At 42.2% G+C, this 15,519-nt stretch overlaps 1 protein-coding gene and 1 long non-coding RNA gene across 3 annotated transcripts; both read right to left on the bottom strand.

The window, feature by feature from the left end:
* Positions 1-225: 225 nt before the first annotated feature.
* ZNF485 (zinc finger protein 485) lies at positions 226-6,649 on the bottom strand. Its single transcript, XM_069460946.1, is given in 8 exon segments — positions 226-464; positions 467-760; positions 1,105-1,245; positions 1,248-1,578; positions 1,580-1,648; positions 5,883-6,000; positions 6,453-6,535; positions 6,644-6,649. Coding segments are annotated over 8 exon segments (1,281 nt in total).
* A 4,899-nt stretch (positions 6,650-11,548) lies between these two features.
* LOC138376367 (uncharacterized) lies at positions 11,549-13,678 on the bottom strand. 2 transcript variants are annotated; one of them, XR_011231660.1, is made up of 3 exons: positions 13,358-13,678; positions 13,187-13,264; positions 11,549-12,053 (listed from the first exon to the last, which is right to left on the bottom strand). It is a non-coding gene; the product is annotated as an uncharacterized lncRNA (long non-coding RNA). The 2 variants fall into 2 exon arrangements; XR_011231661.1 differs by having other exon boundaries at positions 13,365-13,678.
* Between the last annotated feature and the right edge of the window lie 1,841 nt (positions 13,679-15,519).

Below are 15,519 nucleotides of genomic sequence, written 5' to 3'. Positions count from 1 at the left end.
TTCAAGCAGCACACAGTATTCTATAGTGACTATTTTCACACCAATAGACATTTAGTTTCTTCAAATATTTCACTAGTACAAACCTCACAATGAATATTCTCGCAAGTGAGAAGTTCTCTCAGATAGAGGTACACAGGATATTTTTATTAAATGTGTACTTCATTGAATGTTTCATCTATGATGGTCAGAAGCAATAAACTAGTTCTTCATGATTTACAACACTAACTACATTTGATGGCTTTCTTTGTTATGAATCTTCTTATGCTGTTTAACTGCTGAACTTTGGGGAAAAGCTTTCCCACATTCATTATATTTATAAGGTTTTTCTCCAGTATGGAGTCTCTGATGTTCAACAAGGCCTGAGCTGTGCCAAAAGGTTTTCCCCCATTTCTTACAGTGATAGGGTTTTTCTCCAGTATGAATACTCTGATGTCCAATAAGGGTTGATATCTTCATAAGGCTTACCCACAGTCATTGCACTGAAACAGTTTGTTTCTACCATGAATCTTCTGATGTTCAGTAAAAAATGAGCAAAACCTGAAAGATTTACCAAATTTACTACAGTGATAGGGTCTCTCTGCTGTATGCATTCTTTGATGACTTATAAGAGTTGAACTTGTCCTAAAGGCTTTTCCACGTTCATTACATCGATATGGTTTCTCACCAGTATGGATTTTCTCATGTTCCAATACAGTTGAGTTATCCCTGAAAACTTTCCCACATTCATTACATTTAAAAGGCTTCTGGCCAGGCGCGGTGGCTCACGCCTGTAATCCTAGCACTCTGGGAGGCCGAGGCGGGTGGATAGCTCGAGGTCAGGAGTTCGAGACCAGCCTGAGCAAGAGCGAGATCCCGTCTCTACTAAAAATAGAAAGAAATTAGCTGGCCAACTAAAATATATATATAGAAAAAATTAGCCGGGCATGGTGGCACATGCCTGTAGTCCCAGCTACTCGGGAGGCTGAGACAGGAGGATCGCTTGAGCCCAGGAGTTTGAGGTTGCTGTGAGCTAGGCTGATGCCATGGCACTCACTCTAGCCTGGGCAACAGAGTGAGACTCTGTCTCAAAAAAAAAAAAAAAAAAAAAAAAAGGCTTCTCTCCACTATGTATTCTTTCATGACAAGTAAGCGCTGCATTCTAGGCAAAGACTTTCCCACGGTTGTTACATTTGTAGGGTTTCTGACCAGTATGAATTCTCTGATGATTTAAAAGGATAGAGTTCTTCCTGAAAGCTTTTCCACATCACTGCATTTATGAGATTTCTCTCTGGAATGAATCCTCTGATGATTAATTAATGTTGAGTGCTTCTTGAGGAATTTCCCACATTCAATACATCTATAAGATTGCTTACCTACATGAACTGTATGATAATTTAAAAGAGATGAACTGCTCATAAAAGCTATCCCACATTCTTTACATTTATGTGGTTTCTCAACACTATGATTTCTCTGGTGGCTCACAAAGGAGGAATTATATTTGAAGACTTTCCCATATTCCTCACATTTATAGAGCTTCTTCCCTGTGGAGTTTCTGCCCTCCCAGTGCAGGTCTCTTTCCATCATGACATTTTTTTGTTCCTTCTCCCAGAGCAGATCCTTCAGAAGTATTTTGCTTTATGGCTGAAATCTTTGTTTCAAACCAGTATTCCTAGACTGAAAGAAAATTTTAAAAATTCAAATGTTCTCTATGTGGAAATACTAAAAATGAGAGTTGCCCAAGGACCTGGATAATGCTTTAGTCTACATAACTAAGGGTTATGTAAAATTATTAGTGTGTCCCACTTGTTATTCTTGCTAAGAATAGATGGCAAGACTAGAGATATAAGATATATGTAGGATTCCAAAGACATGAAAAGAACTTACACTGTAAACAATGCATATAACGAATGTAATGAGCACCTAAGAAGTTGGTAAGTTAGGAAGGTAACACAGCAACCAGCCAAAAATGAAAAAAGAAAAATGACAATGTGTGAATAAACACAAATTTAGGGAAAAACACCCAGTATCTCAAAGCAAACCATGGCTCCTACTAGAGCAGATTCCTGCAGGTGGTACATCTGAGAACATTATGATGTCTCCGAGAACTTAAGAATAACATTTCTTAGTGAGAATTTAATAATGAACCAACATTTAATGGCTCAGAGGGAAAAAAATAGAAAACAAAATATTTAAGAAACCAAAATAGTTCTCAGGCCAACAAGATTTTACTATAACCTAATTTAAATGTTTAACATATCTAATAAAGAACATACCAATCAAAAGGTGAACATGCATTTTCTCTAGCTCTTTACAGACACCAGATCCAAGAGAAACTAAAATGATTCTGACAAGAATGTTCTCAAAATCTAACGGAGTCAAACTTGAGGTAAAATTAACAATCACTGACCAATTCATTTACTGAATGCAATTTTTGTTATAAAAAGAAGTTATGGCCTGGTGCGGTGGCTAACACCTGTAATCCTAGCACTCTGGGAGGCCAAGCAGGAGGGTCGTTTGAACTCAGGAGTTCAAGACCAGCCTGAGAAAGAGCAAGACCCCGTCTCTACTAAAAATAGAAAGAAATTAGCTGGACAACTAAAAATATATATAGAAAAAATTAGCCGGGCACGGTGGTGCATGCCTATAGTCCCAGCTACTCGGGCGGCTGAGGCAGGATTGCTTGAGCCCGGGAGTTTGAGGTTGCTGTGAGCTAGGCTGACGCCACGGCACTCTAGCCAGGGCAACAGAGTGAGACACTGTCTCAATAAAAAAAAAAAAAAAAAGAAGAAGAAGAAGTTATATCTAACTGTATCTATAGGCATATACACATGTGTATATATATACTTATATTTGTATATATTTATTATTTATTTCTGGGGAGAAATTCAATACATCAAATACTAGAGCTGAGATTTATTTTTTCAAGGAAATGCAAGTTGAAGGTGAAACTGTAAGAAACAGCCCAAATTATTCAATGGCCTTTGGTGGGATATTTATTTAATGTATAAGGATTAGAGAAAATTTCCCCAGACGAGTAGCAGTATCAAGATACTGATTATAGGCCCGGCACTGTGGCTCACGCCTGTAATCCTAGCACTCTGGGACGCCGAGACGGGAGGATCACTTGAGCTCAGAAGGTCACTTGAGCTCAGGAGTTCAAGACCATCCTGAGCAAAAGCAAGACCCCGTTTCTATTAAAAAAAAAAAAAAAAAAAAGTTTTTTGAGACAAGATACTGATTATAAAGCTAGGTGGAGGCAAATTAGTCAAATGAAGAGAAAGGCACACGTATGGACACTTATTCTGTGACAAAGGTGGCACTGCAAAGCAGTGAGGAAAAGGGGGCTCTGCATTAGCACATTTTGCGGGGGCAGGGGGGAAGTAAACATAAACCCTATCTCATACCATGCACAAAACTCCATCCTAAGAGGATGGTAGATCTAAATGTAAAAGACAAACAACAAAGCTTCTAGAAATGAACACAGGAGAATATTTTCATGAGCTTGGCAAACGAAAATAAAAACAGGAAGAACATAAAATAATAATAAACATTAATAAATAATTATTAATAATACATAATTTAGGCTGGGCGCGGTGGCTCACACCTGTAATCCTAACACTCTGGGAGGCCGAGGCGGGTGGATCGCTCGAAGTCAGGAGTTCGAGACCAGCCTGAGCAAGAGCGAGACCCCGTCTCTACTAAAAATAGAAAGAAATTATCTGGCCAACTAAAAATACATATAGAAAAAATTAGCCGGGCATGGTGGCGCATGCCTGTAGTCCCAGCTACTCGGCAGGCTGAGGCAGTAGGATTGCTTAAGCCCAGGAGTTTGAGGTTGCTGTGAGCTAGGCTGACACCACGGCACTCACTCTAGCTTGGGCAACAGAGCGAGACTCTGTCTAAAAAATAATAATAATAATAATACATAATTTAAAATAAGTATTTTTAATAAGGCAGGACACAATAAGAAAAACTGATAAATTGGAAGGACTTCTATTCATCAAAAGACCATTAACAGTGAAAATGTAAACCACACAGAAAGGGACTACACTATACATGTAATCAACAATAGGCTCTTTGAGAGCTTGTTTGGAGGTTCTAGCAGGGGAGCGCAGCTACTTACATACCCTTGACCAAAGAACGTCCCAATGAGAGTACAGCTTCGGGAGGGATACACATGGAGTGGTGAGGGAGGAAGAGGACACCCACCTAGTCAGCCAGATCAGCCAAATCAACCCTGGCAATCAATGGGGTGACAGATGTCACAGCCAGATCACCCTCACATCCAGCAATAGGCTCTTTGAATAGCTATTCAATAAAAGATGATATATAATGGCCAACGGATATCTTCAATTTCATTAGATATCAAGGGTATAGACATAAAAACCACAATGAGATATACTGTACCAGAATGACTAACTTCAAAAAAAATGACATTATCAAGTGTTAGCAAGAATATGAAACAATGAGTACTCTCATACACTGACAGAAGTACAAATTAGCACAAAACTCTGGAAAATTATTTGGCATCATGTACTAAAGCTGAATATATGCATATCCTATAAATAGAAATTCCACTCCTAGGTATATGCCCAACAGAAATATACCCAAATGCAAACTAAATGTGTAAGAATGTTCATAGCATTTGTGTAGCCAAAAGCTGAAAAATCCAAAATATCCATCTGAATATAAGAGATAAACCGTGGTATAGTCATATAGTAGAATACTCCATTGCAGTGATTTTCGGGGCATGGTCCCCAGACCAGCAGCAGCAGCATCATCACACCTGACACTGTGCTGAATAATAAGCTCAGAGGGTGGGACCCAGCAACTGCACTTCAACGTGCATCTGATGCATATCAGAGTTTTAAAAACCACTGACCCACAGCAAAGAAATGAACAGAAATGGATTAATTCCACAAAATGTTATGTATAAGCCAGACAAAATAATATATACATTCTATGATTCCATTCATATAAATTTGAAAACAGGTAAAAATAAACTATAATGTCAGTTCAGGGGAATGGGTAATGATTGGAGGAATCAACATGTGATTTACTGGGGTATTGCCAATATTCTGTTTTTTGACCTAGTGTTGGTCACACGGGTATTCACTTTTAAAATACTAATTTAGGCTATAGATATATATTTTATCAACTTTTCTAGGCTTTAACAAAGAAAAGGAAAGGCTAGCTAATGAGTCTCTTAATACTTCAATCAGTGAAATCAAAACACAAATTGCAAAATATCTAAAAAATGATCATGAAAACACCATATGTTATAACTTATTAAATACAATAAGAACGCTGTACAGACAAAATTTCAAGACTTTAAATATTTGCATTATATAAATAACAAAGAAGAAAATTCAATGAATTAAGTAAATAACTAAAAATGTTAGGAAAAAGTAAATAAACCTAAGGAAAGCAAAAGGGAAAAGGAATTAAAGATTCAAAAGACAGATCCAGGACAAGATGGACGACTACAGTCAGGGCTTGTTTGACCTCCCCAAAAGAGGAGTTGAGGTTTGGACTGAAGGAAGCAGAGAGTGATTGCTGATCAGGAGTGGTCCACCGGGTCTGACACCAGAGGAATCCAGGACACCACCAGCAGAAACTGAGCAGCTGAGAGAGAGGAGGATAGAAAGGAGAAATGAGCACAAGCCAAAACAGGGGAGTTCGAGAGGCCAAGGAAAGGGTAAAGGAGTTTTCCCCCTTCCTCAACCCAGATGCCTCAGGCTTGCAACGGACACGGGCTCTCATCCCATGGGGGAGTGCCACGAGGAACCAGAGATCCCCCGACACTGAGTGACCGAACCTTCCTTGGGCAACGGAGAGTGTACAAGCCAGCCTGCGCTGAGTGACTGAGCCTGCCTGGGCGGGGAGTGCACTCCCAGCCAAGCCTGCCTCGGACAGAGCGGCCAATGCTGCAGGCTGGAGAGGAGGTGGTCCCGGTGCCGGTGCCGGTGCCGCAGCCGCAGCCGCAGAGAGGAGGGCGCACCGGTGCTCCCCCTGCCCCAGCTTGAGAGCAGTACAGGAAGTCCGTGGCCCCTTCCCCCCCCCCCCACCATAGCAGCTGCTGGAATTCTCTGTGCTGAGTGACTCCCTTTCAGTGACAGGGCATGTCTCCACCCCCTAGCACAGCCTGCAGGGCAACCTCAGTTGGTGGCCTTCATGCCCACAGGCATTTGGTGCATCAGCCTGCGGACAGCAGAGAGGCTTGTGGGAGAGGTCCCGCTCTCAGGGTCAGGCGGAGAGTCAGAGCCTGGGCCCATCAGAAGGGTGCCAAGGAGCACAGGAGTCCAAAAGTGCACCCCCTCACTACCACCACTCCCCCCTCTCCCAGGAAAACCACCATATTGGATTTTACTGAATCTCGGAAGCTCAATTTGCATAACTACCGGTTCCCATGGCAACAGAATGCATCTGGTGCCTCAGACTGAATCAGAGTAGCTGCCCCCACCATCACTCACTTTACTAGGGAGTTCAGCTTGATCCAAGAGTTCCTTGAGATGCCACTCTTCCCCTGGTGGAAGTGTCCCCCTAGCAGAGTTTCCTGGGGATAGGGAACAGACTCTCTGGTTGAGTGGGGCCACTTCAGCCCCTCCCAGGCAGTTTACCCAGAGGTGAGGAACTGGTCATTTAATCCCTACATACCCCTTACCGGCATTTGTGGAGCTGGAGGACAGGCTCACACAACCTAACACAGCCCAGCCTAATTCCGCCACCCACCTCTGCTGTGGCGGTGAATAAAGAACTCCCCTGGAAGTACCAGGGCCCCATCTACCACCAGGGCATCAGAGGGCTTCTCCTGAGGACCTAGAGCAGGTCACAGGATCTAAAAACAACTGTGCAGCTTGTATCCTCCAGCAAACACCACCTACTGTCAGGGAGGTCAATTTGTATGCCCTTTACAGCATTTATTGACCCAGTCATAGATCTTGTGGTTGATTCTCACCCACAAGCACCACCTACTGACTCAGAAATTACACTGGGCGTGTCATCACCTAAACAAAAGAAAATCCAAAAGAAACAGTATCTACTCCAGATAAGAAGGAACCAGTGAAAGAACTCTAGAAGAGGCCGGGTGTGGTGGCTCATCCCTGTAATCCTAGAACTCTGGGAGGCCAAGGCGGGTGGATCATTTGAGCTCAGGAGTTCAAGACCAGCCTGAGCAAGAGCAAGACCCCCGTCTCTACTAAAAAGTAAAAAGAAATTATCTGGACAACTAAAAATATATATAGAAAAAATTAGCCAGGCATGGTGGCGCATGCCTATAGTCCCAGCTACTCGGGAGGCTGAGGCAGAAGGATCACTTGAGCCCAGGAGTTTGAGGTTGCTGTGAGCTAGGCTGACGCCACAGCACTCTAGCCTGGGCAACAGAGTGAGACTCTGTCTCAAAAAAAAAAAAAAAAAAAAAGAATTCTAGAAGTATGAAGAATACGACCAAAAGATCACCCCCACAGGTGAACACCAGCTCACTAAAAATGGATACCAACCAAAAGCAGAATATTAAAATGACAAATGAAGAATCTGCAACATGGATTGTAAAAAAGCTTCATGAAATACAAGATGAAATAGAAACCCAACACAAAGAAACCATAAAAACAATGCAGGAAATGAAGGAGAAATTCACTAGAGGAATTGAATTATTAAAGAAAAATCAAAGAACTTCTGGAAATGAAAAATTCATTCAAGGAATTGCAAAACACAGTGGAAAGTACTGAGAACAGATTAGATTAGGCAGAAGAAAGAATCTCAGAGCTTGAAGACAATACCTTTCGATTAAAAAAATCACAAAGATAGAACAGAGAAATAAGAGGGAGCAAAGCCTACAATAAATGTGGGCTTACGTAAAGAGGTCTAACAAAGAATCACAGGCATCCCTGAGGGTGAAGAAGAAAATACACAAAGGTTGGATAATTCATTCAAGGGAACAAAGGAGGAAAATTTCCCAGGCCTTACTAGAAATCTAGACATCCAGATACAAGAAGCTCATAGGACTCCCGGGAGATTCCTTGCAAAGAGAAATACACCACAACACATAGTCATCAGACTGGCCAAAATAAACATGAAAGAGGCCCTCCTACGAGCTGTACGGCAAAAGCAGCAGGTAACCTACAAAGGAAAACCCATTAGACTAAATGCAGACTTCTCATCTGAGACCCTACAAGCCAGAAGGGATTGGGGCCCCATTCTCAGTCTTCTCAAATAGAATAATGGCCAGCCTAGAAGTACCCTGCAAAACTAAGTTTCACATATGAGGGGGAAATAAAGTCTTTCTCAGACAAGCAAACACTGAGGGAATTCATCAATAGCAACAAAAAAAGTAAAATACCTAGGAATATATTTAACTAAGGAGGTAAAAGACCTCTACAGGGAGAACTATGAAACACTTAAGAAGGAAATAGCAGAGGATGCAAACAAATGGAAAACCCCACCATGCTCATGGATTGGCAAAATCAACATTGTTAAAATGTCTATACTACCCAAAGTGATCTACAGATTCAGTGCAATCCCTATTAAAATACCAGCATCATTTTTCACAGATATAGAAAAAATAATTCTATGCTTCGTATGGAACCAGAGAAGACCCCATATAGCCAAAACAACCTTAAGCAAAAAGAACAAATTGTGAGGCATCAGTTTACCAGACTTCAAGCTATACTTCAAGACTATAACCACCAAAACAGCATGGTACTGGTACAAGAACAGAGACATAGACCAATGGAACAGAACTGAGAACCCAGACATAAAACCCCCCTCATATAGCCATCTGATCTTTGACAAAGCAGTCAAAAACATACCCTGGGGAAAAGAATCCCTAGTCAATAAATGGTGTTAGGGAAAATGGATAGCCACGTGTAGAAGACTGAAACAGGATCCCCACCTCTTGCCTCTCACAAAAATCAACTCACAGTGGATAACAGACTTAAACCTAAGGCATGAAACTGTAAGAATTCTAGAAGAAAATGTTGGAAAAACTCTTACAGACTTCGGCCTAGGCAAAGAATTTATGAGGAAGACCCCCAAAGCAATCACAGCAACAACGAAAAAATTAAATGGGACTTGATCGAATTAAAAAGCTTCTGCACAGCCAAAGAAACTATCATTAGTGCGAACAGACAACCTACAGAATGGGAGATAATACTGGCATGAAACACATCCAACAAAAGGCTAATAACTAGAATCTATACAGAACTCAGGAAAATCAGCAAGAAAAAAGTCAAACAACCCTATTAAAAAGTGGACAAAGGACATGAACAGAAACTTTTCAAATGAACATAGACTTATGGCCAAGAAACATATGAAAAAACACTCAACATCTCTAATCATCAAGGAAATGCAAATCAAAACCACAATGAGATATCACTTAACTCCAGTGAGAATGGCTTTTATCAAAAAGTCCCAAAAGAACAAATGTTGGCATTGATGTGGAAAGACAGGAACACTCATACATTGCTGGTGGGACTGCAAACTAGTACAACCCCTGTGGAAAGTAATTTGGAAATACCTCAAAGAGCTAAAAGCAGAGCTACCATCTGATCCAGCAATCCCATTACTGGGTATTTACCCAAAGGAAAAAAAGACACCTGCACTTGAATGTTTATAGCAGCACAATTCACAATTGCAAAGATGTGGAAACAACCCAAGTGCCCATCAATACATGAGTGGATTAATAAAATGTGGTATATGTATACCATGGAGTACTACTCAGCCACAAAAAACAATGGTGAACTAGCACCTCTTGCATTATCCTGGAAGGAGCTGAAGCCCATTCTATTACATGAAGTATCACAAGAATGGAAAAACAAGCACCACATGTACTCACCATGCACATATCGTAGTAACATTTACCAGGTGTCAGGCAGGTGGGAAGGAGGAGGAGGGGATAGACAAAGTCACACCTAATGGGTGTGGTACGCACTGTCTGGGGGATGGACACACTTGTAGCTCTGACTCGGGTGGGGCAAAGGCAATATATGTAACCTAAATGTTTTTATCCCTGTAATATTCTGAAATTTAAAAATAAATTCAAAAGACAGAAAACAGTGACACTAATACATACATCCAAATGCTCTTCTTTGTAAAAAATTAGTGCAAATGGTGGGGGGGGGGCAAGACAAATAAAGTAAGGCGCGGGGAAAAGTAACCAAAGATGCAGAGGATATTACAAAAAGAGTCATAAAAGATTACTTTAACACTATGCAAATAAATTTGAAAACCTGAATTACTGGACACTTTTCAGGAAATTGTAAATTACCAAAATTATTTCCTATAGAGAGAGAAAATCTACTCAGGCAGTTACCATGTGAGAGAAAATACTGTCAAAGGAACTACCCCAATTCCTTCCCTCTCTGATCCTCACCCCAATTCCTTCCCTCTGCTCCCCACCACCATGAACAAGCACAAACAAAACAAAGCAGCCAAATCTTTAGGGAACAGCTATTACGTGAGTTAAACTATACTAAAAGATAAAAATAGGAAAGATCCAAAATTTGTTTATAGAAGTACTACAAAATTAAAATCAAAACCCAATGAAAATGCGCAGATGAAAAAGAAAATGTAAACACATCCTTTTTAAGTATCAGCATAAAAATTTAAATAAAATATTAGCAGAAAGAATCACCTACTGGCATATTGAAAGAATAATGTAATATGTCATGGCCAAGTGGGGTTCTACCAAGAATGCAAAGTCATTAAGATAACTGAGAATAAAATCTACCATAGTAATAAATCAAACAGAAAAGACAGATATTTCCATATATGGTGAAAAGACATTTAATAAAATTTAGCATCCATGCTTGATTTAAAAAAGCAAAGATTTCTTAACAAAAAATGTGAATACTTCCTTTACATAACAATATATATGTATCCCAACCTAATAGCCAGCTCAATTACAGAACCCCTAGACACAATCCCATTAAAGACACAAAAAGACAAGCATATCCATCATTATCCTTGTTAATATTTTAAAAAGTCTATATAACAAACTTTTTAAAAATCTGTGATATGTGTCATATCATTTCATGAATGTATACAGAACCAACATTGATAACAAGAAAGACCAATAATCCAACAGTTAAATGGGTAAAGGACAGAAAGAGGCAGTTCTCAGAAAAAGAAACACAAGGATTCCTGAAAATGTTAAAAACATGTTCACCCACACTCCTAATAAGAGAAATGCAAATTTAAGTTACAATAAAATAAATATTTTCACCTGAGATTGGCAACCATTGATAAGTATAAGACATTTATTTCTTTCAGCAGGATTTTAGGGGAAGAAAAGTATAAGACACTGTTGATAAATTGTGATCAGGCTGGCACTCATTCCCTGTTAGCAGAAGTACAGATGTATATAATCTCTATGAATAGTGGAAATATCCACCAAACTTGAAAATATACTACTCTTTAACTTAGTAATTCTTCTTCTAGGAATTTATTTTATAGATTTACTTGTACAGTATACATTTACTTGTATAGAGAACTGATGTATAGGAAAATAATTATTGCAATACTGTTCACGGTTGTGTCACTAAAGAGAACCGATTACATAAATTATAGGACATCCATAAAATGGAACAGTATAGAGGCATTAAAAAGGAAAACAGCAGCTCTAAATCATATAACTATGAGAAATAATTTCCAAGATGTAAGTGCCAAAGTAAGATGTAGAATAGTGTGCTACAATGTGCTTTTAAAAAACAATGTATATTCTCACTAAGTAAACATCGTGTCTGGAGAATGAGAGGAGGCTGTGACCCCTCACTAGAGCCACACTGCCGCCTTGGACTCTTCCAACGTGCAGTTTGCTCATCCTGCTCTTCATCAGTCTTTGCTCGTCACCTCATCAGAAAGGTCTTCTATGTTCTACCCCATCCTCCACCACTCTGTCACATGACCCACTTTGTATTTCTTCACAGGATTTCTCACCACCTGGCAGGATTGTGTCCTTTCTAATGTGAGCTCCAGGAGGGCTTGATAGCTTGGGTCATTGCTGCCTCCTGGCCTAAAACACTGCCTGCTATTTAGAAGTATCCAGGATTTGTTCCATCAACAAATGAACAGAAACTCTGAAAAGACAAGGAAAGTGATACTGATTTATCCCAGAATTTAGGGAGAGTATGGTCTGACTCTGGGGCAGAATTCTAAAGAAAAAGAAAAACAATTTAGTTGCTTTTCATAACAGTAACAACTTAATATGTACCAGGCACGGTGGTAAACCCTAAGATATACATCATCTCTCTGAATTTCCACCACAACTGTACACAAGTATTATTGTATCTAATTTGTTGTTAAGGATTCTAAGGTTCAGAGAGTTGGAAGAACTTGCTCAAGGTCCCAGGACTGGTTGAAGGTACAGTATAAGCAGCATAAAAAGTATTTTACAGTATAAAAAGTGGTAATGAAACTGGAACAAATTTGAAGAAATGGCTATAAAATATTAAAATGAAAAATGGATAAGCCTAAAAAATACATATGCAAAGTAAAATGAAAAATGGATAAGCCTAAAAAATACATATGCAAAGATGTTTCAGATGAAATAATTTGATTTGTTAGAGCAGTAGAAATGTGGATGATCTTTAATTTTTAAATGTTCTTTGTTACTCTTGTATAATAAATGTAAATATTTATCATTTCCTTTCAAAATGCTGATTACTTCCTGTCAACTTCTCAAAAAACTTCAAAACCCAGTTTTCTCCCGGGCATTCTAAACCATTAATCTTTCCAACTTTCTGGGGGCCAGTTGGTTCATGGTTGGGCCATAATGACTTCACTCATGCTGCAGCACCTTCCCCTAGTTCCCCCATCCTCTGCAATTATGCAAATTTCATTTATTCTTCAGGAAGAACTAAAATGCCCCCACCCTACCCCGAAGGTCAAACGAGCACTGCCATGTGTATCATTCACCGACTCTGTAGCCTATGTCTGTATATGTTAAATGTGTCCACTTTTCATCGTCTGCAAGTTTGCAAAGTATTTTTCAGTTTCTAGCAGAAAGCCTAAGTGGCACAATCTATTTGTTGTGTGACTATGTAATGGGTAGAGAAGAAGGAACTGAAGGGATGACAGTGGGGAGAGAGGTGGATTGGTTAGGCAGCTTGGTCCATACACAGGGTAGAGCATCTTCTGGGCAAGAGGCATAAACCCCACCTCGCTTTGAAATGCTTGTTGACACCTCAGAAAATGAAAAAATCAGACTTGCCTGGACCTGGGCTCTTCTGGCCATCTGCCTCCTGAACTGTTCTCCCAGACAAGGGCAGAGAATTCTGCGTAAGCCAATCTGGGAAAGAAGAAAGGAAACGTGAGAACGTCCCTGCACGCCCTACACTACAAACTGCAACTTGCCCTCTGGACGAGTCCACCACCGTCTTACTCCCTACAAACGTCGGCAGACAGGTGAAGGAGGGTACGGGCAGGAGGAAAGGGCCCGGAACGCGAGCCCCGGCGCTCCAGGCCAAGCACCTCTGCCAACACGCGTGGACTGTCTCGCCGGTGGCTCCATCTCCCCGCCTGGACACAAGCCGCACGCTCCCCGGGACGCGCCGGACTCAGGCGGTCGCTCCGCACTGAGCAGCCACCGCGGGTGGGCCCAGGCGGCACCTGCCGTCCGCTCCCAACCCCGCTCTCCTCGACCTGCCGCTGGGGAAAGGAGGGAGCAGCCACCAGGTCCGAGGCCTCAGAGTCCCAGCCCGCCAGCCGCCGCTCCCGCACCGGGCCGGGCTGGCGGAGCTGCGCAGCCGCAGGCGCACAGAGGCCGCGACTCGCTAAGCCAGGCAGGCGGCGCTCGCCCACGCGGCCGCGGGCGGGGCCGGAAGCGGAAGTGGCCGCGGAGGCCTCGGGGAAGTGTAGTATGGTGCCCTGGGGTCCGCGTCCTCGGCGCGGTCTGGCATCGCCTGGGGAACTTGGAAAAGTAAAGCAGCCTGGGTCCTGTCGCCAGAGATTCTGCGCTAGTCGTCCTGGTTGTGGTCTTAGCAAGTGGATTTTTAAAAGCTCCCAAGTGATTCTAATGTCCTACCAAGATTGGCACCCGCCACGAGATTCTGATGAAGATATGAGAGGCATATTTTGTTACTTTGGATAGCTGTTTATGATTGCTTGTTTTATGAACTACAATAAAATTTTAAGACTCGCGCCCGGCCGACTAGATTTTTTTTAAAAAAAACATTTCTATTACCCAAATACAACATCTAAAAAGCCACAATTCTTTGGTTTAACGTCTAAATCGTTAGGTATGCACTATGTAAATACATTTAACCCTGGATTAAGGGATTCCTCCCTTAAGTTGTGATCTGCTCATCCGTGTCCTTAGCTGGCTGTACCCAACATCTTTTAAAAAGTCTTTGGGGCCGGGCGCGGTGGCTCACGCCTGTAATCCCAGCACTCTGGGAGGCCGAGGCGGGTGGATCGCTCGAGGTCAGGAGTTCAAGACAAGCCTGAGCAAGAGTGAGACCCCGTCTCTACTAAAAATAGAAAGAAATTATATGGACAACTAAAATATATATATATACAAAAAATTAGCCGGGCATGGTGGCGCATGCCTGTAGTCCTAGCTACTTGGGAGGCTGAGGCAGTCGGATCACTTAAGCCCAGGAGTTTGAGGTTGCTGTGAGCTAGACTGACGCCACGGCACTCACTCTAGCCCGGGCAACAGAGTGAGACTCTGTCTCAAAAAAAAAAAAAAGTCTTTGGGTAGAGTTTGAAGAAAGGTGGGGAGGTGCAGCCGCAGCACAGGACTGGGGAGAAGGAGCTGACAGGAGGGAGAATCCATGGTGCTAGAAACCTCTAAACTCTCCTTGGCTGGTGCTGGCAGAACCCTGCAGAGAAGCAGCATTTTGTGTGGCAATGTACACAGTGTACATTCAGCGAATGCATTTGAGTAAGTGCAGGAATGATGAGTTTCTGCATCCTGAGACCATTTTCCCTGGACCCCGAGCAGGGCAGCACCAAGAGCCAGGCAGGGTTCTTCCCTTCTCCCTCCTCCTCCCCACTTGCCTGGGTGCACTCGAACAATTCTCTTCTTTTCTCTGAGTCTCAATCCTCAGTCTGAAGAGTGAAGAGGGCTGGATGAGACCACCCTTACTGCACTATCTCTGTGGCGTCATGGCATTTGGGGACATCCTGAGGACAGCTGGGAACATTCTTGGAACTCACAGAGATCTGCAAGGAGAAAGTCCCATGTCCCCTGCTGTGGGGATCAGCTGGGTTGGGGAAAGTGCTGGAATCCACACAGGAGAGTCAGGAGGAGAGGCAAGGAGTCTCAGGCCCTGGCCTTCCCTTCCCTTCCAGCTGCTACTGTGATTTCTTCAGCTTTCCCTGGAGTCCGTTATAGCCAGGCCTGAATCTACCACCAACCCTGCTCGGACTGGTGTCCAAACTTTCTGTGTCAGAGCACCCCCCACGGGCTGGGCTGGGCTGGGAGGACCACTCCAAAGGGCTCCACAGAACCCCCTTTCCTCCAACCTAGCCTGTGCCATGTGCAATCCCCGAGACGACAAGGTGCTCCCAATTCATCACACAAGTTTGAATCCCAGCTCT

The sequence above is a fragment of the Eulemur rufifrons genome, chromosome 28, assembly GCF_041146395.1.
Source record: "Eulemur rufifrons isolate Redbay chromosome 28, OSU_ERuf_1, whole genome shotgun sequence".
NCBI lineage: Eukaryota > Metazoa > Chordata > Mammalia > Primates > Lemuridae > Eulemur > Eulemur rufifrons.
The sequence above is the reverse complement of the archived record's forward strand: the minus strand, read 5'-3'. Positions and strand labels throughout refer to the sequence as shown.